Raw genomic sequence first — 22,863 nt, 5'->3', positions numbered from 1 at the left:
CAAATATACACCTGTACCCAGCACACAATGTGGTTATTATGCTGTATGTTGATGCAATGTGTACGTGCGTATGTTACGAAACAAGAAAGAATAATAAATATATCATTGGTGTCAAGAAACCTCTTTTACTATTTATGTTTGGTTGTATTTTTGGAATGACTTATCTGGTGACAAAATTGCAAAGCAAATGTTCCAATGTGACTTTTGATGTGTTTTTGTTTTATTTATTCAAGCCATTTAAGCTATGGTGTGTTCTTTGAAAAGCCCAGCTAGGTTTTATGTGGCAGCTAATGTTGTGTGTTTGCTAATCAGACTACAGGGTCCTGTACTCAAAGCGTGTAATTAAGTGCTAAAAATGCAAAAGATTGTAATGTTTTATATCAAGATTACTATTCATGAAAATGTCAGTCAAGTTTATACTTTTGTAATAAAGTGGCACTTTGAAAAACGATGTTTCTCTAAGCTTCACTGCTGTCCCTCATATGCCATTTAAAAGACAAGAACTTTACCAGAAGGTAATACTTATTTCTCCAAGCAATGCCAGCTAAGTTCTGTAAACCACGATCAGTGCAAAATCAAACCATGTTTTTAATAGTTGTTAAAATATATACCAATATCAAACTGCTCCTGAAACTGAAAGGCAACTCATAGGTGGTGACTATGGAAAACAGAGGTTCTGCCATGGTGTCACGGATGTATGACTGAAAACATGATTTAATTGGCTTTCAGGGCATTAAGGCCAGACCCCTACAAATAGATGTAAGACTGATCATAAAAGATAACCTGCCAATCACGTTAGCCCCAAATTACACTGTATTTTCATGTCAACATATGAACCTAATAGAAATTAAAAAATATTTTTTATGACACAGATCAAACCTCATGTATACAACATTGGCCTCTGTTAATCATTTTTTTCATGAATTTGTGTGTAGTGTGTGTTTGTGTGTACAGTGGCGTCTGTGGAACTGTAGAAAAAAAATAGGTCACCCTTAAAACAAAAAGCTTGCAGTCAACATCGCAACCGTCTGCTGAATTTTCATTGGTGGGCCTGTCTCCATAGTAACAGGTTAACCTTGAGGCAGTAGTCACATGGGCAGGCGAGTCTTGCGCTGTCTTGGAGAATACAGCATGCATTGCATGACATCCATGATCATAGTCACCCACACTGTGAGGCTATCAGAGAGAAAGAGATTCCCCCAAAACAGTGTTCTCTCACATCTCTAAATGTAGGCTGCACTTGTCAAGCATAGATCCAGACACATCACACCTGTGTGTATAAAGTCTGTTAGGCACAACTAAATACAATGTTACATATGACTTGCATGTCACACACCTATACATTGGGCAAAGACAGATCCAAAGATAGCTAATATTTGGTATACAGCAAAGAACATGGGGGCATGTCATGATCTCTTTGTTTGAGAGAAGATAATCTCCATTAATAGTGAGTGACTGATCTACCTCTCAGTCATGGATGGTGAGGATACAGGAACATTAACTCAGTATTTCATACTTAAAAATAACAAGCTATTTCCAGTACATTATTTGTAATTTCACTTAATGAAATGAATGCAGCTGAATGAAATTGACCAATTGGAGGTTATTACATGGTTTCTAGTGTGGTTTGAGTATCTGGGTACACACACACACACACACACACACACACACACACACACACACACACACACACACACACACACACACACACACACACACACACACACACACACACACACACACACACACACACACACACACACACACACACACACACACACACACACACACACACACACACACACACACACACACACAGCAACAAAAATTGAACACTGCTCCCCCCTACAGGCCAGGAAGTCTTACTAGCTAATAAAACAGAGTTCTAATAAATATATATTTAATATAAAATAGCCTTTGATAATCTGAGGTCCAGGATATCTTTTCTGCCAATCACAAATAACTAGGTGATCTCAAGATAGCATTGTCTTCAAGGGGATGGAACTGATTCAGTTCCATAACGTGTAGCCCTGTTAACACACTGCTTTGAGCAGTCCAGCATTGTCAAGATACATACATTGATCCTGTAGTATTGCCTCAAACAAAACACTTATTGTTACCATAAAATAGAATACAAAATGTCTTGCTCTACATAACTTTTGAGCATTATTAGCATTACATACTATCGTTAGTGTTCATCTGTAGCAGCTGAATGGAATGTGACTGGTCAGGTAAGTCTTGCCCTAAGCTGCCGTGTGAAACCAGACTGATTTTACAGACTGGTTTCACAAGGTTAGCCTTTAACTATGTTTCACAGAATCCTGTTGGATTTCTGGGTCGCTCCTGTTCGTCATCGTTACTCCAGCCTGATGCTCCACCATCTGTCCCAAAGTATCGGTCCCCAAAGTCCCCTGTTACCGAGACAATAAAAGAAGACAGCGTTAGAGTTGTACATCACTGAGATAGAACTCAGAATATGTCAATCGAGGCGTTTTCCTGACAGGCTATGGGTTTAAAGCGCCACACTGTACTGTCGACAGGCCGCTAAACCCCAGGTACAATACGAGTTACTGTCACAGCCAGTAATGACTCCAAAGAGTGGTGCATATTGGCTTATTAAAAGGTAGCTGGGAGTGACTGGCAAAGACCATGAGCGTATCTGGTGCCTGCAAGCTAATTATGGTTGTTAGACCAAGGTCAGCTCGCCTCCAAGTGTGCTGGTCCCAGCTAACATCGATGTTAAGCGTGCAGCGTGGAAAGTCGTACATAGAGTAGTTACGTGGTTATCTCGTAGGTGTTTTACAGACAGTTGTAACCATAGAAACAGAATTCTATTGTTATGTGGGTGGAGCCACTGAACATTCCACACTTCCCACAGCAGTAAGTGGTTTGTGCTGTATGAGGTTAGTGCTACATCAAAACAAAACCCACCAATGCCAGGAATGACTTGCAGGCAGTCGTCAACAGTCTTGTCCACAGCAGTAGTGATGATTTTGACCCGGGGGAAGGCATAGGCCACTGAGTGCACCCCCAACTCAGCCATCAACAGAGAGACCAGGGCAATGTTCTCCTCCGGCACCTCGTGGTCCTGCACAGACACATCAAAGCACAAACACAACACTCATCGAACACAACACACAATTAGCTAGAGTGGTGCTCTGGATGTTGGCCAGCCTGCTAGCTTATTAGAGTCTGTCACCAGCATAGTCAGAGTAGTCTGCTTAGTTCTCCATTGAGACTGGGACTGTGCCTCGATCTAGCTTGAGCAAAGCAAAACAAGGTGGTGTTCCCTATAGCAACCTCACCCAGAATAAAGCCCTAGAAAATCTTGCATATTAAAATGGGACTGCTTAATGTTAGATCCCTTGCTTCAAAGACAATCACATTCAATGACCTAATCACTAATCATAAACTTGTATGATTGGTCTGATGAATCAATCACAAATTGCCTATGATTGGCCTGCTTAAGCCTGATGAATTCAACGCTCCAAATAAGGACTTTTCTCCTGGTTAGATTAGTGACCATATCCCCCATGCATCCTGCATACACAGAGGTGTTGCTAACATTTAACACCAAATATTAATGTACACTTGACCATATGACTGGGTTTCTGTCTTTCAAGGTTTTAGTTAAAAAAGCTATGAAAACTCAATAACATTTCATAGCTACTATTTACAGGCCCCCTTGTCCGGCCAGTGTTCATCAATTAGTTCCCAGAAGAGTCATCAGACCTTGTAGGCATGGCAGATAACATTCTACGTTTCGGTAACTTCGACATTCGCATAGAGGAGTTAAATGACCCTCTCCAGGTATTTTAAGTCATAATTGACTCAGTGGGTTCTGTCCAAAAAATGTTGCGGCCTACACATTGTCATATCTTGGATTTCGTTTTTGTCCTGTGGTATACATTTTCTGGATGACTGGAAGACTTCTTCCGCATAATCCTGGAACATCCGACCACCATCTTATTATGCTTAACGTCACAACAACTTAACTCACTGGTACCCCAACCAAGCACTTTTAATGCTCTTCCAGACTCCCTCCACATTCCCAAGGATGACAGAGGAAATCAATCTGCTTACAATCTAACCGAAGATATAGGCACACACCATTGTAATACCTTTGATGTGGTTACACCAATAAAGAAAGAAAAAGTGCAATATCCAAAGACGTCCACATGCACGATGAGCCTAGTTTTCAAACTGGAAAAGCTGCATGTTAGAAAAGTAGGCTTGGCTAACAAAAATGCAGCAATCCACAATTGAAGTTTGCTTCAACTTCAGCAGGGATGAATTGATGAACTTCATTGACGATAAGATCATAATCATTAGAAAACAAATGATAAAACAGACTCTTCACAAAATAAGCCTTTTCTTTACAAAACTGCCCTGAGATAGCACAGAACTGCCAGGACCTCAGATTACTGGGGACACTTCAACCCTGTATTACACCACACGTTCACTAAAATAGTAAGGACCTCTAACCCTACCAGCTTGGCTCAACTGGACCCTTTTCCAACTAAACGAGTTTGTCAAGTTATTTTGTGCCAGGGACAAGCCAAGCATGGCCTTATTCCACTGGGGACCACTTGCGTGAGAAAAATATTGGCCAGTTTTTTTGTTGTAATTTCTGTGTTATATCTACCCTAACGCAGTGAATTGTTTTACCATAGCCATAACATGGTCCATCAAGCAATTTCATTTTCAGGACACATTGGGGCTGTTGAAAAACAATTATGTGATTAAATGAAAAGGCTTTATTTAAAGGGGAATAACAAGTTCATATTTCACGTGACAAATGTGTTGATCATTTTAAAACCGTTTAGTGCGATAAAGGAGTTTACTTGAAAATAACAGAACCGCTAGTTATACAGTCACTATAATGATGAGTGACGTTGTGTACTGTGTCGTCACAGGAACATTATATTGTTAGTGACACGTACCAATAGGACCCGTACAGCCATCATGGCGGCGGCGCCGGTGGAAACAGTGCTGTCCATTAGAATGACATGGTCCTCACTGATGTCTCTGGGCAGACGCAGGTAATGCAGCTGGACAGCGGGGGGGAAGGAGAAACAGGATTACCACGGAGATATGATCAGGAGGAGGAGGCGGCAAATCTGGTTACCAGGGAGACACCCAGTGAGGTGGATATAAGTGCGACTATTCTTAACACGGCTACTTCCTCGGTCAGGGTCGCAGGCCGCTCGTCTACCTCTGGTTCTCCCGAGTCCAGGTTGGTCTGGATAAGGATCTTGCCGATGCGGACGTCCTTACACACCGCCCTCAGGGAAGGCTCCATGGTCTCCCCCGCCCGCAGGACGGACACACCTGTGATCTAAAAGGGGGGAGGGTGGAGCTTCAGCGTGATTACAAGCGGAATCCATACGGTTGCTAAGGGTCGGCGAGCACAGCCGGAGCAGGGAAATACGAGTGTAGAGTACCGACCCCTTTACCCCTGATGCTTTGTTTCCCCTCATACTCCTGCCCCTGGGGGGTCTGGACCCTGCAAGGCTGTCGCAGGACAGAACAGGGGCCAAGTGTCAGTCAAATTATACCGAATCCTCATTTAACTAAATAATAAATCACACACGCACACACAATTTGAAAAACGTACACTCACCTGAGAGGGCAGGAATGTGAGAGCATGTTCAATCAGGAGGCGCATCAACCGCTTGGAGTAGAAGATGAACTCGTCCCGGCTGGTCTCCCTATTCCTGGATCAGGCAAACGAGAAGACTGAGAAACAAACCAAAGGGCCTCGGTGGCAAGCTCTTTGCAGGGAAACAGTGTGGCTCTATCTGAGCCGTAGACTGGGTTTTGACCTGATGATGGTGTGCAGGCCTTTGACCTGGGGCGTACTCTCCAAAACACTAAGTGTCTGAGGGAGTGGCTGAGTCTGTTGGGCCGATGCCAGGACAGCCCTGAAGGAAACCACACGAAGGAGAACACATTTCAATTGTGACTATGAACAATCTCCTGCTGTGTTGGATTAAAGTCCGGTACGGCGTCACTCTGAGACACCTGGTGGGGGTATTGTGAATAACAACATTGCGAGGGACGAAGGGACTGAGGGAGGGAAGCGCAACGGATGGGAAAGCCTACCTGACACTGAGCTCACGCTGCACAGAGAAAAACAAAACAGAGGAAAATGCGAAGGTGAGTGAAAGAAAGAGGGGGGGGGGGTGGACAGAGACAGGCAAAGATGGCAGAGAAATCTCAGCTACTCATCGTTTCAAAATGCTTCTACAGACACTCCGGCATTCTGGCACCGTGTGGCGCCCTCCTCTCACGCACTGATCCCCCCCAATAACAGTATGGAACCCCGGGGCTCACAGACCTTCTCCATCTGGCTGTGGACATGCTGGACGATCAGGTCAATGGCCACCATGTTACCACCCCCTGGGGGAGGTAGACAAGCTCAGCATATAAACCACTAAAGAAAAACACGGAGCACGTTACGTTTTTGTTGTTGTTAAAACATTCCACACATTCCTCGCGAGGGCTGTGCCACTGGCCACCATCGTCCAGGCATGGGAATTTGAGTCAGTAAACACGGTTGCCTTGCTTTGTCGCACTAAAGCCACGCCTTTTTGGGAGGCTTGGCCCTCATTAGATCAACCGTGTTGATTGGCTGAACATTGTGTTCCTCTGGTGTACACTTCCTGGTTGACCTTATGTATTCAGACATGCATCATTGGACACTGGAAGCAGTGTCTTGATCACGAAATTGGGGAGGAAACCAGGAAAATAATATACCAATACAAAATTTGAGATATACAGCTCTGGAAAAAATGAATGGCTGATGGTTAAAACGTGGGTAGAGATCCATCGCTCACCTCGAGGCACAACAATGTCCGCCAGCCGAATGTAGGGTTCAATGTACTGTTCAAACGCGGGCTTCACAAACTTGTTGTACTGCTTGATGACCCCCTCGAGGTCCCGCCCGCGCTCTGTGATGTCTCTGCGCAGGCGACGCACCAGCCGAATGTCTGAGTCAGTGTCCACAAAGATCTTCATGTCCAGGAGCTGCGGAAAAACACAGCAACAGAATACTACACTGCCGTACCTCGCAGTCACAGGGGTCTCCAGAAACTCAAAAGACAGCCTTACCTCCAAAAGCTCTTTGTCTGCAAAGGACATGATCCCCTCAAAGATGACAACACTGGCACCATACACCGTTTTCTACACGGGAAAGACCACGTGAATAAACTGCAACAGCCTCGATTTATACAGTTCCAATAATATACAGGTGCAGTTCTACCGGTCTTATAATGTATAGCTACAATTTATAAATGTCCAATCATGTTTAGCAGCAAGCTATACCTATCTTATAGTGTATATCTGCCAAATATACCTTAAAATGTGCAGCTGCTATTTATTCCAGTCTTACAATGTATAGATGTGAGTTAAACCAGTATTATAATGTACAGATGCCAGTTGTACAGGTCATACTACTCTCTTAGGCTGGATAAGGATATGGGGGGAATCTATACTCTCTCCTTCGTACATGGCCTCCCAGTTCTGCCCTCACCCAGTCTTTCTGTCTACCGTGTGTAGTGAAGTCATACACTGGGATCGTCACGCTCTTGCCCTTCTTCAGCCTCCTTACAGTGGCCACCAGCAGCTCAAAGTCAAACGCCCCCGGATGGTCAAAGTTGTAGTCATTACTGGCTGCCAACATCTGTTCCTCAGGGGTCAGAACCTGAGAGGTACAGAACAAAGGTATGGACACAAACGAGATGGGACCATTCACAGCGTAAGGGCATGGGGAAAGACAAACTACTACTGTGCTGGCAATTAGTGCGTGCGTACGTGCGTGCGTCTGTGTTTGCTTTTGTCCATGTGACAGAGCGTGTGTTGCTTCCTGCTGTTCTATAAACAGACATGGTGAAATGGAGGGAGGGAAAATGTGGATTACCCAGGCTGCTGATAGTCTCTTCCCTACATGCTTAATATGTGATTCAAAGAATTAAGAGGGAGGGCTTGTGGTTTGGCTCATTGATACAGTACAGTATAACAGGAGTGTCTGTAAAACTAAGCTCCAGGCTGTTGTAGGGAACAGAGAAGTACTCCCCCTAAAGGGGTAATCCAATATCCTTATCAATTTGGTGAAAGCCAATGTTACACGAGTATGCAGAATAATCACAGTTAAGTCAGTCTGTGATACCTGAAAAATGTGTAGTACTACAGCACACTGTATACACAGCAAACTGGAGATGGTCGATCCACTTAACCACGCAATAACGGTTTTAAAACCGTTGGCTGTACTCTGGCTAGCTAAACCTGCCAGCAGAGGGCATGGGCACACACATCCACCAGTCCCATTGTCATGACCAAGTATATATTTAATGTACATTTCTTCAAAGTACGGAGTGTTTCATCACATTAAAATACAGTACTTTGTTCTTGCAACTTGAGATCAATGCAATTTCTGCAGACACTGAGCTGGACTGAGCATGGCAACTGTCCCAGACTTGCATTGCACATTGTCAGAGCGACCTGTATAGCACAGCTTTTTGTTAGAAATGCAATCTTTACCAAGTTGAACATGGTATGTTGTTACTTGACCATTATATAACTACTTAACATTGTGATATTTAATTAGGCATTAATGTGTAGATATAATCCCTAACTACCTAGCCAACCAGACTGTCTGAGAGAGCATCCCTGTTGGATTTGTAGTCGATTTGAGTGGGAATTGAGACATTTCTTCAACAAACTGGACATGTTGCTTGCAAACCAATTACAACTAAAGGAGGAAAATGTCTCAACACATATCGCTGTCACATATTTGCACTATTTAACAATGCGGGGTTCAATTTGGATCACCCCTTTAACATACAGCAGCAGATCCGACATGAGAAAACAAACCAAAAGAAAAACAGCCTCTAACCTTGTAGAAGGAGTCCATGGACAACAGCACCACCCAGGGAACGTCGAGAGCCTCGATAATCTTATTGGCCACCGTAGTCTTCCCCGAGGCACTTCCGCCACACAACCCTGCACAAACACACCCACGTTTCAGTGCCGCGCGCTAAGGAAAGGCAACACCCCGCCAGTCGCCGCGGAGAACGACTAGTGCTGCGCGCGTCGCTGGTGACAGAAAGACATGCGGCCGCGCTCATCGTACCGATGACAAAGGCTTCTTTGGACTGTGCGCCGTGCTCGTTGTACCAGGGGGGTCTCCCGGCAGTGTAGATGGTGCGCGTGCCGGTGCGCAGCAGAGGAGGCTCTGTCTTGGTGTGTGAGGTGCTCTTCCTCCGCGGGGCCGCGGCAGGGGGACCGGGCAGCAGGTGGTCCAAGGAGTCTTCTCCGCTACCACTGTGACACAAACACATCCGTAAGCCTGTTAGTGACACCGACAACTGGGTTGAGTTGAGAAGAAAGTTGTGCATGTTCTACTTTCATAGAAATCCGAGACTGGACAGTGAGAGACATTTCCTTCTACACGCAAAGCGTAAAGGAGGGTAGCGAAGGATGAATGGTCAGTTTCACTGATATGTTTTTTTATACCGATACTCTTACTACTCATATGTTTTTATGAAGCCCAATAAAAGTAAAAATAAAATGCTCAGTGTTTACATTGGACTCGGAAACCACCTTTAGTAAAGCTCAACACCAACATAAAACATGAAGGACAGTTTCAAGACTACTTTTTGTTAGATAGATCGAGCACTTCACGTCTCAAGAGCATAACATCCTCCACTCCCACAGACAGAATTACATTCACAGTCCTTATTAAGTTAGCCCAAGTGCTAACACTTAGACAGCACCCTTTCCAAAAGGCATGGGAGACAACAACCCTATGCAAACCAACCACTGACCTGGAGGCCCTCAATGACAATTCTGGAGCCAGTTTATCCAAGAGTCTTATTTGTTTAAGACAGGGAAAGTTGTCTGTCTTCCAGCTCAGGGGCCAACCGGTACATGACTCAAAGTAGCACAGACACGATAATGCTAATTGAGGCTGCATACGTGATCAAAGTTAGCCCCAAATAAACACAGGCACAATCCAACGACGAGGTTTGAAAGGGGACACAACCTTTGGTAATCTCTTCAGACCTTTGTCACAATCTACCAACTGAATCTAGCTACTCTCAAAAAATCCTCTGCATACTGTCATTTTCTGTCCTGCCATTTCTTTGCTCAACTCAGTTTAGGAGAAATAGGACATTGCCCACCTCTCTCCTTTTATGAATCCACTTTCTCTACCTTCAATATCTCCCTCATATCTTCTCAAGTCTGAGTGTGGTTAAGAGGATCAGAGTTCATAGTCTGTTAATAGTGGAAGCCTGTTTAAACTAGGACGTCCTTAACTCTATAATTATAACAGCTGGAGGGAGCAGGAGGGATATCCATATGCAGAGCTCCATGAGCTCCATAGTACTGCCGCATGGCGATCATAGTACTGCCGCATGGCGATCATAGTACTGCCGCATGGCGATCATAGTACTGCCGCATGGCGATCATAGTACTGCCGCATGGCGATCATAGTACTGCTGCATCTCAAAATTTGAATATCGTGTAAAAGTAATTTTTCCCCCCTAATTTAAATAAAAAAGTTAAACCTTCATATACTGTAGATTCATTAATCATGAAGTGAAACATTTCAAGCCTTTTTTGTGAGCTGTAAGCCATAATCATCTTTTAATCTTGGTGATTATGGCTTACAGCTCATGGAAATAAAAAATCCAGTATCTCAAAATATTAGAATAAAACATTTATAATACAGAAATGTTGACCTGAGAAGAACTCTAATCAGCTAATTAACTCCCTGATCCTTCAGTACACACAACCACAATCATGGGGAAGACTGCAGACTTGACAGTTGTCCAGAAGACACTCATTGACACCCTTCACAAGGAGGAGCTACAGAAGGTCATTCCTGAAATGGCTGGCCATTCACAGAGGGCTGTATCAAAGCAAATTCATGGAAGGTTGCCTGGAAGGGGACATTTTAGCAGAAAAAGGAGCACAAGCAACAGGAATGACCGCAGCCTTGAGAGGATTGTCAAGCAAAGCCGATTCAAAAAAACGTTTCCATTATTTATTTTTTTAGGTGCACCTGTCCTGCTGCATGGTCATAACAGTACTACTGCATGGGATTTCATGTTTTTAAGTGCAACCTGTCTGCACTGGGATGTCTTCCGCTGAGCTTAATCTCTCAAAGCAATCCTTCAAGCAGACAAACAGCAATGGCCGGGTCCCAGTCTTGGTCTTATGACCGTTTCGGACGCGAGATCAGTGTCTGTTTCATTATGATTTTTAACCGTCTTTCGTGTTTTGAAGCAGAGGACATCCTATTTAGGCCGCTGCCTTTCATTCAGCGTGTCTAATGAATGGAGACGATATTTCTATTGAAGGCACTCCATTTCTGACCATTCTGCAGGTGTTATTGTAAAGTACAATAACCGTGAAACACCCAAATATTAAAATGTTACGGATGGATTTTGAGAGCAGACCATTGGTAAGCCATTCCGTTATGTTCTGTGGTAGAACCAGAACCATGGCAGATGTCGTTAGACTGATCCTATTACGTGTCTTGGTGACACTTTATTGGCGACGACAACAAAGGCGCATTACAATTATCAATGGTTAAGGATAACATTTAATATGCAATGCAGTAACCTGGTATTTTAATAATATGTATAGCATTTTAATCCAACTCGACCTTCTGTTACGCGCAGGTGGGAATTTGCATCAACTTTCCAGCGCTCGAAGAGGTCAAATTATACTGTGGTAGTTTAGGCTACCACGACACGACTGAGGCAACCGGTCTACAAATTGCTAAAGATTTAACTAATATTTCAAATAGTATATAGGGTAATATAACACTCTCAATCACACATTGTCAATGACGATACGCGGTACCTGTCCGCGCGGGATGACATTTTCTTTGCGCTGCACTCGGTTTCGCCCAGCATCTTTCGCCCTCCTCGCTACCGGCTGGATAACGCCATGTATTCAGCTTTAGTTCAGTAGGGAGCTGTTGTTTTAGAGGGGGATTCTGGGTAATGTAGTTGATCGCTACCACCTCCAGAATCTGGACTCATATGATAGGGCTACACATAAAACGATGTAAATCATTTTAAAATACACAATATTTTATTTGTGAAATATGGCACCCTTACCCGAAAACTTAACTCACAACAATCTATGAAAGAAAATACAGTTGAAACCCCAGATCAAAATGTATTCAAATTTACAACACCCGTACATGTGCGTGGAACAAGACATATAAACAACCCTGTATTTGACTACAGGAACCACATACAAAATGTCTTTTTTGGGAGGGAAACATAGGGGAAAAAATGGTTACAAGACATGAACCAATGTCCTTGGCAAGTAGAGTGAAATAGTCCTTCTCTTTGTTTGATGGAAAACAGATATCCAAATATCTAAGCATGGGGCTGTGCTCATTGACTGTCCTCTCCTTCCTTTCCAGTTACGTCTGAGTTTGATGCCGAACGTGATCATCAAATGTGTCATTCTCGTTAGACTCCATGGTTTTCATGGGATTCACATGGTAGTCCAGATTTCTGACAGGTATACAGGTTGAGGTCTTTCTGCATGATTTTCTAGTGTTCTTTGTAACGACCCATCTAGGAAAATAATATTCATGTTACGATACGTTACCGAAAGAGCCACCTAGGGAAAGAAAATGAGAGAGGAAAAAACAAAAACTGTTATAATTTCTTTCAATTTTAACCAGTTGTAAGTTAACCTTTTGATATATTAAAATGCCAAAATTACATTTTCAGATATGGAACAAACAATCATAATAACACACAAAAAAAGAAATTTGGTTCCCAACCCTTTTCCGTTGCTGTACCACCAACAAGATTTTGCTCTGTTCGGAGTACCCCTGAAGAACTCACTCATGTTAATTTGACTATTAAGCCTATGGTGTCATGAGTTTTCTCAAGTACCCCCAGTGGAATGGCCAAGTACTCCCGAGGGTCCCAGTACCCCATTTGGGAACAACTGCTGTAATATATTGATACTAGCCGAAACGCCATGGCTGAGCGAGCAGTGTGATGAGAAGCAGAACGGCTCGCAAGGATGTACTTTGCAGGAAATGTTTTTTGATCTTCGACTCTCTCGCACTTTGCTGTGGAGATGTTGCAATGAGCCAAGGCCATAATTGCAAATTGGACATCACAAAATGGAGAGAAAAACTAGCTGTACAAAAACACACTTATGAGATGTTTAAAAATTAATCTGGTACAGATTGTTTGCTGCCTCCAGCCATTGGGGATTCACAGGGAAGACGTGGTGCCTATATAAGAACATATTTCGTGCACATTTTTATGCACAAGACAGGGCAATGTACAATGTATAGTTGCTACAAAATCCCTCGTTTTAAATAACAAATGTGCCAAATCTGTTCTTGGTACCTGCATGTCAGCAAACGATTCTCAAAAGCAGTGCAGGTTGACTCCATACAGAACAACACTTTTTAAAAATAGTTTAGCATTTGCTTTTCCTATAGTAGCCTGTGCTTCGGTAGATATCTGTCACTCGTATCTCTTTCAATGCCATTTCTGTCAATGCTCCATCAACAATGAAACAAGCTGCTATCTGATCAATGCACCCGCTGAGCCCACCAATCCTATTTGTACATAGTATTAAGTGTAATTTGAAGCTCATTGTCCATTTCTTTACATACCGTGTTCATTTGTTGTATTCATATTCTACATTATGTCTTGATCCACATGATGTTATGTGATCTTGAAATGATGTCTTTGGCAGCGAGAATCTTAATAATGAATGGAAATCAAATGTTTTTATACAATGTACTGTACATTATTGGTGGAGTGTACAACTCAATTGGTGAAACAGCCCAGTGGTGACTTTGCACACTACACAATTAACAGTGCTCACCTCTAAGGAGCTGCAGGTTTCGTCCCTCCTCCTGCACCTGCAGTTGTAGCACCTGTTGTAAGAGCTCCTGCCTCAGTGTCTCTTGCACCAAGCCCATCCTTTCCAACTTCTCCCCATTCAGACGCAACAGAACACGGCCTGCAAGTGAGCAACAGTGATTGTACAGTTATAATGAAGACATTTTTTTTTTTCTCTGTTTTGCTAGCGCTCATGTACAATTTCATACCGGGGATAGCGTGAATTGTATCACTACGAGGACAGTGATTCACCTGATACTACTCCAATTCAACTCGCATTGTTTCTGTACATTTGAACGACCTTCTGTATTCTACTGATATTTTATTAAAAAAAAGATTTTTTTGTTTCTAGTGCAATTGTACTATTAAACACCTGCAATGATTTGTAGGATAAACTGAACCACAATAAGAACTGAGACTCTCATTATGAATGATGTTTTTGTTATGTGGTACCAGACTCTTCCTGGTTGTTACCTGTGATAGCATGATGGGAGAAGGCCTCTACGTAGGTCAGGTAGTTGTGCGGACAGTATTTCTTCAACCACCGGCAGACATCCTGCTGAGTCCATAACACCACTGGCCGGATCAAACTGGGCTGGGTGGGACTGGTGTGGTATATTCCGTAGGAGTCACCAGAACGGCTCTGAAATCAGGGTTGCACCACACACAAAAACATGTACTTCACCAGATTTCAGCAATGGCTCTGGCTAATGGCCCATTCAATTACAAAAAAAGTGTGTCTTTGGGTCTTTCAACCATGCACGCCACCCACCTGTCCTTCATCAACACAGTGTTCACACTGTGAGACCCACTTGCCGATACAACTTTTTGGGGAATTACCCATCATTTTTATATGATTATTTTGTCACTAAAATAGTGTAACGCATTGTTTGCTCCAAACAACGTTGTTGACCGGTTCTGTTTTCTGTGAAGAAATGGGCGGGGTATAGGTTGAGCGTGCTGCCAAGAGTTTTTGTCGCGCTCTAATGACTCCTTTTGGTGGGTCAGTGCCTACAAGCTTAGTTGTTGTTGGCAGAAGAATGTGTTCTACTACAAGTGCATGTATTTTGGCTGAAACATCCTGGTTTAGAGAGCTTTGTGAAAAGATGCAGAATGGCAGGTCAGAATGTGCATGTTCATATTGACTTTTCCAAACTTTCTGGGGAGTAGCTGTAACAAGATAGGTCATAATCCCAAAGTGAGACTCACCAAATTGGGTACAGAAGAAAACTAAATTAATGATCTGCTTAACATGGAACAATATTGGGCAGAGTAAACCCTTGCTTTGCCTCTCCCTCTCTCATTCAGTGTGACAGACATTTAGGAGCCATTTCAGACCGTTTAACGTAAGGTTTCTAAACCACACTGAGAGACTTTCCCAAAACACTTGTGAGACCAGACTTGGGTATTCAGAATGCAATGATGATGTGAAGGAAAGAAAAATGTACTGGTTAATTTTTCTAAATCTAAAAGGAAAACCATTTAAAGTAGCTGAAACTGTCATTACTACAACCACATGAGTGATAAAATAACAGCACTTATAGTGAAAGAGTGTTTTCATTTGACAGCCTGCACATTCGGAAAGAAAAACAGTAACAGGCGACGTGACAAAATTAAGCCTGAAACAAGATGCCTCAGGTTTTGAAAAGGTTCTTCTGCACTTTTGAAACAATCCAGTAAATGTTGATGAGTTACGATTAGCACATGTGATCTTCAAAAAAGTGCAAGTGTTGTCACATATTTCACCTGAAAATCAGATGCAGCCAGGTGTCGCTAGCATTGCGGATGGTGGGGAACGTGCGATGCAGTGAGAATCCGCATCTGAGAAGGGTGCATCTGGGTTATTATTATTTAATTTGGAATAAGAGCAAAATGTGGGTAACTAATCAAATGAAGTCTTTGATAATTCATTCACTTTTAAAATCAATGAATGCAGTGTTCGCGTCGTTCCTGCTCTGATCTTCTCCAGTGTAGAGCAGTCCCGCTTCAGTTTCTAGAGTTGAGAGCACAACTTGCCAGTGTTATCCCTTGCTTGCATTTGGCCGGCAACAAACTCAAACTAACAAGCTCCCTGACAAATCTCCCTAATAAAAAAAAGATCATACATTTGTTATACCAGATTTTTTAATGCATTGCCTTGATCGTGAAAAACAAACACTGAAGCTTACGCATACATACAGGCAAAGAGACTGAAAATGGAAGAAACATAATTGTAGGGTACTCAGAAAGCGCAATGAATTGCAGAGATTCCTTTATATATTAAGAACTAGGGGCCAGTACAATCTGGTGAGAGCTTTCCCTTTTGTTGCTATATTATTTGAACCTAACATCAGTGGATTTACTTGTTCTTGCATTTTGAAAGGGGGATTATGTTTTGGGTTTTCTATTGAAGATTGATCTTCTTTATATTAGAAATATTTGTGAAAAAGGGTTGGAAGGTTTATTTGATACATTGCTTTAGTTGAATTATAAATGCATTCATCTTTTGCTTATTCAATATATTTTGGCCATTGGTGTTTTGTTCAGGAACACTTCAGTAGCATGGTTAATGATCCAAGATGATTTGATATACAGAGCCAAGTGTCACCGCCCTTTCAGTCCCAGGAACTGTCAGGACGAGACTTAGACCACTGTGCCATTAGGGACTGAGTTTCACACATTTGAAACATATTCAAACCCTTTACTGGGCTGCGCTTTCCTTGTTGCACCACTTGGCCCCGTTTGCACACATGGTCATGACTGTGTACATTTAAGAACACAAGCAAACTATCACATTGATAAATCATACAGTTCGCGCGGAAATGTTCCCATGCATGGTATATGCAGAGATTTGTTCTTAAGCATGATAGATTTGAAGCCCAGGGACACCGAAATTACCAACACTATGACTTAAATGTACATTTTTACTGGAAGATTTACTGGCCGGGAATATAATCTGAATGGGTTATCATGTTATGTTAAGATAACATCAATTGAACAAGAAACCACGATTCAAATACATAAACTGCCCTCTAATACATAATCTCTGTGGTCCAGTTCTCACACAAATAAACATGCTTTGATATAAAACCTATCTGCAAGGGCAAATACTCTAAGGTACACTGTAGCCATTAGATGGGATATTGTCCCTTTTAGCTCACAGCCCCCACACAAGTGATGGTGCATCGGTACATAGGAAGGCCACCAGCTCTATGTATAGCCATTCTAAAGAACAGACTGGCTGAGTGCCCCCATAGCCCTCTGGGTAAACAGCATCCTCCATTCTTTGCAAACAAAGTGCTGCTCATGTCGGAACAATGGATGAGACCGGCTGAAGCCCATTTAATTTGTCAGGTACAGATGTAAAAGATGACTATTGAACGGGGTCACTCTTTGAATTTGACTTGTGGTCATGATCTGATTTTGCAAAACAAAATAAAAAACAGTATTTGAGGTACTCTACCTGATACCTTTGTGTCCCAGGCGGTTGGAGCAGCTTCACTGTCCTGCCCCCTACAGATTTCTGACCACGGCCATCATGCCAGGTCAGATTTCCTCCCTTCCGTTGATTGAGGTGTTTGAAATCCTCGGGCAGACCCCTGTACTCCACAGCAGGACGACAGAAACTGAAGCTGGATGCAGCTTGAAGTGTAAAAAAAACAAAAGAAAAACATCTAACACTGAGTTTTGATTTGATCTATCTAATTTGAAGAAAAAAATCACGTTACAGGTTATAGTTTTTAAACAGGCAAGATCCCAGTCGCAGAAAAGCCCAGCAGCTTTCTTACTGACAGATGATCTAAACCATCCTAACTAGGTGTTTTATCAGGCAGGTGTAATAATGTCTCAGACCTGTCTTCAGAGATCTTTCAGAACTGTTACTCAAAGTAGCTTGAGTGGATTTTCGAGCTGATTCGGCGGCAGTGTTTTGTGTGTGTAATGCTCTTTAAAAAAATGTATTCTCTAATTGACACAGACTGTAATTAATTTAGGATAGAATAAAATTACACAGAGGAGAGAAAGGGGAGAGATGGAGCGAGATCAAAGGGCTGTGTAGTCCCAGACCACTGACTGAGCCATGTTCTGCAAAGGCAGTTCTTGCTAACTAGACATACCCAATGCCATTGGTGAAGAAAATTGTCGAGAAAAGGAACAAAGAAAACCCACTTTTTTAAAAATATTAAAACCTTTTTGGGGCATGTGTGTTTCGTCATTATAGGTTACAATTCCAAATGTAACTTCAATAGTAGGCTACATTTTGCTACAGACGCGTGTTACTGTGCTACATAAGTGTTTTAAAAACGTTCAACGTGTACACAATGTAATTCAAATGAATTGAAAAGAAAGTTATAAAAAATAAAGGCTACTACAGGAATTTGTGTAAGTGGTAGTCACTGGTCATTCGGTCGCTCTCCATTTCAGCACCATCTTAGTCCGAACAGCGGTTTCTTCTGGGGTTGCATTTCAAAACGAAATTCCAACTGAATGGTGAAGCTTATAGCAAATAACCTGTAAATCTGTTCATCATAATTCAGCAAAACTGTGTTTATCCTGGTCTATTCATAGTATAATACAAACAATGTATATACATACAGAAAAAAAATACATGGTGAATAGTTATTGATGTCCGCATTCAAGACTATTAGATCAATTACCGTCAACAGCCATGGCGTGTCTCCTTTCCCGTGACTGCACTAGTAAAAGTATCCCATCCTCTCTGGTAACCGCAGACCCACAGGTATGCTAATCGTCGGTTTGTGTTCTCGTCAGCTCTATGTTGTTGTATATGTCTGTTCGGCCAAACTTCACAGCAGGCTAGGACAAGTAGCTACTCTACCAGGACCGGACCGCGCAAACCACGCATGCAACAGACAGCGGAATGGCTGAATAGAAACGAAGCATTCCAAGACACATCCAGAGTAGGGGTGCGCTCTTGAGCAACCATTTATCATACACTAAAGTTGTGAGCTACTACCAACCCGAAACATATGAAACCCGGGTTATTAACCTTTACCATCTAGGACTAGGCAGGGGATTATCCATGGTGAAATATTTGTGTACACATTTTACCGTTGTGTTTTGAGAGTACATATACATTTACAAGCATAAACCCAATGCAAAATCCCACTACTGTGGCCAATTCTTATTATGGCTAGCGTGATAGGTTTGTGAGCACTAACTACCGGAAACATTTTAAAACACTTTTTCCAGGTCCAGGGCATAATTTGATACCTTCTCTTTTTGTGTTGTTTCCTGTTTCCAAAGCTTGTAAACACTTCAGATTAAATACATTCTTAAGGAGTATTTTAATGTTTCAAACTAATTTATGAATTCACTATTTTCCGTTTACGGGACAGTTAGAAATGTATTGGTCTGGGGCAGGAAGTGGTGGGGGTTAAGATGGTGTGGTATATTATTGGCAGCAAGACGTAATAATTTTTTCAAGGTTTACATTGTCCATTTTAAAAGTTTTTACTATATAATTTCTTCCCTGCAGGATAAAAAGCCTCAGCTATTTGCATTCAATTATCTAAAAAGTTTTAATATTTTAAGTAATAAAATGTTGTGCTAATACTAACGTTGCTCCCAACTTGCTATGGGCACGTACCTCTATTTAGACATTGCTGATACTGAACAAGTCAACAGCTTGGAAATGTACATTCACATATCAGCAGAGCAATATGTGAATGTACATTTATATCTCATTCAGCACCACAGCAGATGATGTGGCACGAAACCATTGGTTGATGCAGAGGAATGTGACCTTTTTCCCAGGTCAGTATACTGTCCTCATCAATTGTCCGTCCTGCAAAACATTACTGGTAGGTGGATTGTTTGCGAGATCTGTAATAGGTAAAGTAGGAATAATACCACAATGAAATCATTACCAGTTTTCCATATCAATTCACAAGAACCTGGAGGAATATCTGATAGACAGCAGGGTGGCGAGGTGTCCCATTGCACATGAAAGAATAATGAAATAGAGACGCTCAGTTTAAGAAGCTCCCCTGCTGATCTTGTTTTGAGACCTGCCTAGCACACCACAAAGCAATAACAATTGCTTTACTGTTTTTAAGTGGAAACACTTGATTAAAATGCTACTATAGGCTGTAAGTGTAGTGCAGTGAAAATATAATCATTTGGATCTGTTGCAAGTACACCTAACAGATTATAATGTCTACAAAGGTAATGTAGAAGGCTTTTCACTTCTGATAATGACGTGACGTCTGTAGACCATGCACCCTGCCTCGTATGGGGCCACATAGCCGCAGAACAATGATGACCCTTGTCCACCATTGAGAGCGCCAACAATGGGAACACGAGTGTCGGAACTAGACCTTAGAGCAGTGGAAGAAGTTTGATGTTTGATCCAATGAGTCACTTTTTCTTTCACATCACGAGGATGGCTGTGTACATGTGCTCCGTTTACCTGGGGATGTGATGGCACCGGGATGCACTGTGTGAAGTCGATAAGCCAGAGGAGGGAGTGTGTTGCACTGGGCGTTCACGTGGATACGTGCCACCTACCTAAAAATCATGGTATTCCCTGATGGCAGTGGGTCCTCTTTCAGCAGGATAATGTGCCCTTCCACATCGCACACCATTGTTCGGGAATAGTTTGAAGAGCATGATGAAGTGTTCAAGGTTTTGCCCTGGTCTGCAAATTCCCCAGATCTCAATCCGATTGAGCATCTGTGGGATGTGCTGGACCAACAAGTTCAATCCACGGTGGCTCCACATCACAACTTACAGGACTTGAAGGACCTGCTGCTTGGTGCCAGATACCACAGGATACCGCAGATACAGTGCAAGCTAAAAAGGTTAAAACATTTACACCCCCCTATATCAGTATATATCAGATTTTATCATAGATTTCACTAATTGATATCATTCAATGTGAGTAAATCTTTGCATTTGAAAATGTAGCACATTCCAGGTAGAGGGAGCAGTGTACTGGGACATTTTCCGCCTTGTTAAGAACAGGCCATAGGCACCATCAAAGTGTCTTTAGGACTTTCTATTTTTTGTGTCTTGTACTGTCCTGTGTATAATTATCGGTTTCAAAATGTTCCAACAATGTTGACTGACTAGTTCTGCTGGTGTGAAATTGTGTGTGGTTGATCTTTCATCGGGTCGTGAGAATCAGGCACACAGCTTTTTCTCAAGAGTCAGCATGAGCAGACTCAAAGTGCGGGTTGAGCCCTGTAATTATTGCAGCCAGTGGAGAGACTTTGAAAACTAAGGAATACAAAATAGAATACAAAACATCCTGCATAAGGAATCCCCCTGGCCTTTGGAGAGAATAGAGCACCTAACGTGCCCCAGAGTGGCCAATTCACTTCTTCTAATGACATGCCTCAAGAGTTATGCCCAGAGGTTGCATTTACTGTAAATGACACATCAACACACTGACTGAACAGAACTGAATTCATTTTAGAAGATAGAAACATTCTCTTTAGGGACGATAAACCAGGAACAGTCATGTAGATTTCCGAACTATGTACTGTATGCGCCGCATATTCAAATCAATCACATTTATTTTACAGAGCCCTTTTTACATCACCAGTTGTCACACAGTGCTTATAAGGATACCAGTCTAAAAACCCCATAGACCAAGCGAAGCCCCATTGACGCACCCATTATAACCCTATTCCTATGGTGGTCGTCTAAGTTGGCTATATGATACAACCATACAATAGTGGTTGGATCAGCTGCAGCACTTAATGTCAAATCCCAGAATACACACTGGACAAATTAGCCCCACAAACCACGCATGGTACATGCTAACCCAGTAACAACAAACAGCCAAGTCCTGAAGGTCTAATTATGGGAACAGCACTTCCTGGGGTGTGGAATACAACTAGCATTGTTGCTATGACAACATCACATCTATGGAGCACATTTCCTTTAGGGGGCACATTTGGCTTTGTTCATTAGCACAGACTCATTTGGCCTTGTTAGAGGTCTAAAAAAGAAATGGAACCCCAAGAATATGAACATTTACAATGGAAGGAACATCAAAAAGCATGGACAATTTAGTAAATTTGCGATTCTACTGAGGAACAGCCTTTTGTCTCAGGGTCTGTCAATAAAGAGTTGTTCCTTCTCAAATGATTGAAGACATTGTCCATTAACAATCTATTCCGCCTACAAATGTAGGACTTTAATTTTAGACAGTGTAGGAATATCCTACAGCAAATGTTGACCATAATGTGGATTATAATTAATGGACCATTTTGTAGAGGTTGATACATTTATTGTACTGGCAAATAAATAATTTTTTATTTAAATGTCAAACTGAAAATTACAACTGTCAGGAAAACTTAAATACATGGAAAAGTTTAGATGTCTGTATAAGGGTGATCAATTCATGATCATACATTGCTTGAGGATTATCAGCATATTTGTGGATGGAGAAAGAATGCACCGGCAAGACATTATAAAGATACTCCCCGAATCCCACAACTTACCATTTAGGCTGCATCAGCAGGTCACAGCCCAATATGTTTTAATCTGTATACTGAATGGAATAAGTACACAGCCATTGCAATATATTCAACAGGTCCTGGTTGTGGTGGCACCATCAAGGCTATTTTCCATTAATCCGTAGACTGAAAGGACTGATGACAGGGGTTCTGTCTGTGCCTTTAGATGTGTCTTGGCTCTCCTAGCCATTGTTTGAGGCCAGATTAACATAAACACAATGAACTTCACACACGGGTATAAAAGTGTGCCACACACCCATACTTCCTCATGTGGCCATCAAAATTAAGTTTGCCCATATCAAACATTTCTGCTACATCAGTATTTTATTTAAATGCCACGATCAAGAGAAAATAGACTAGCCACACGCATAATGTGCAAAAAGTAATCTGACATTAACGGATGCAACATCTGATGTTGACAGACATGGACTGGTACTCTACACATAACTACACAAACTCTGTCACTCCGGAGGCATCATGGTGTGGTGAGATCC

The 22,863-nt window shown here is 42.2% G+C and overlaps 2 protein-coding genes across 4 annotated transcripts; both read right to left on the bottom strand.

Annotated features, from left to right (window-relative positions):
- Nucleotides 1-1,772: 1,772 nt before the first annotated feature.
- On the bottom strand, nucleotides 1,773-11,996 carry uckl1a (uridine-cytidine kinase 1-like 1a). 2 transcript variants are annotated; one of them, XM_010890654.4, is made up of 15 exons: nucleotides 11,875-11,996; nucleotides 9,134-9,324; nucleotides 8,897-9,003; nucleotides 7,535-7,705; nucleotides 7,114-7,185; nucleotides 6,840-7,029; nucleotides 6,341-6,402; nucleotides 6,106-6,122; nucleotides 5,826-5,924; nucleotides 5,624-5,717; nucleotides 5,449-5,514; nucleotides 5,216-5,338; nucleotides 4,944-5,051; nucleotides 2,932-3,088; nucleotides 1,773-2,411 (listed from the first exon to the last, which is right to left on the bottom strand). In XM_010890654.4, the coding sequence occupies exons 1-15, from the start codon at nucleotides 11,925-11,927 to the stop codon at nucleotides 2,305-2,307; spliced, it is 1,617 nt and encodes a 538-aa protein (XP_010888956.1). In that variant the 5' UTR covers nucleotides 11,928-11,996; the 3' UTR covers nucleotides 1,773-2,304. The 2 variants fall into 2 exon arrangements, with proteins under 2 accessions (XP_010888956.1, XP_019907634.1); XM_020052075.3 differs by lacking the exon at nucleotides 7,114-7,185 and having other exon boundaries at nucleotides 1,774-2,411.
- A 138-nt stretch (nucleotides 11,997-12,134) lies between these two features.
- On the bottom strand, nucleotides 12,135-18,829 carry samd10a (sterile alpha motif domain containing 10a). 2 transcript variants are annotated; one of them, XM_020052076.2, is made up of 7 exons: nucleotides 18,539-18,829; nucleotides 17,347-17,525; nucleotides 14,379-14,547; nucleotides 13,888-14,025; nucleotides 13,673-13,762; nucleotides 12,635-12,651; nucleotides 12,135-12,542 (listed from the first exon to the last, which is right to left on the bottom strand). In XM_020052076.2, exons 1-5 carry the CDS (start codon nucleotides 18,549-18,551, stop codon nucleotides 13,725-13,727), a joined length of 537 nt encoding a protein of 178 aa, XP_019907635.1. In that variant the 5' UTR covers nucleotides 18,552-18,829; the 3' UTR covers nucleotides 12,135-12,542; nucleotides 12,635-12,651; nucleotides 13,673-13,724. The 2 variants fall into 2 exon arrangements, with proteins under 2 accessions (XP_019907635.1, XP_034151946.1); XM_034296055.1 differs by having other exon boundaries at nucleotides 12,135-12,651; nucleotides 18,539-18,828.
- Nucleotides 18,830-22,863: the final 4,034 nt, after the last annotated feature.

This window comes from Esox lucius, chromosome 12 (genome assembly GCF_011004845.1).
Source record: "Esox lucius isolate fEsoLuc1 chromosome 12, fEsoLuc1.pri, whole genome shotgun sequence".
In the NCBI taxonomy this organism is placed as follows: domain Eukaryota; kingdom Metazoa; phylum Chordata; class Actinopteri; order Esociformes; family Esocidae; genus Esox; species Esox lucius.
Note: the sequence above shows the minus strand (reverse complement) of the source record. Positions and strands in the feature narration are given on the sequence as shown.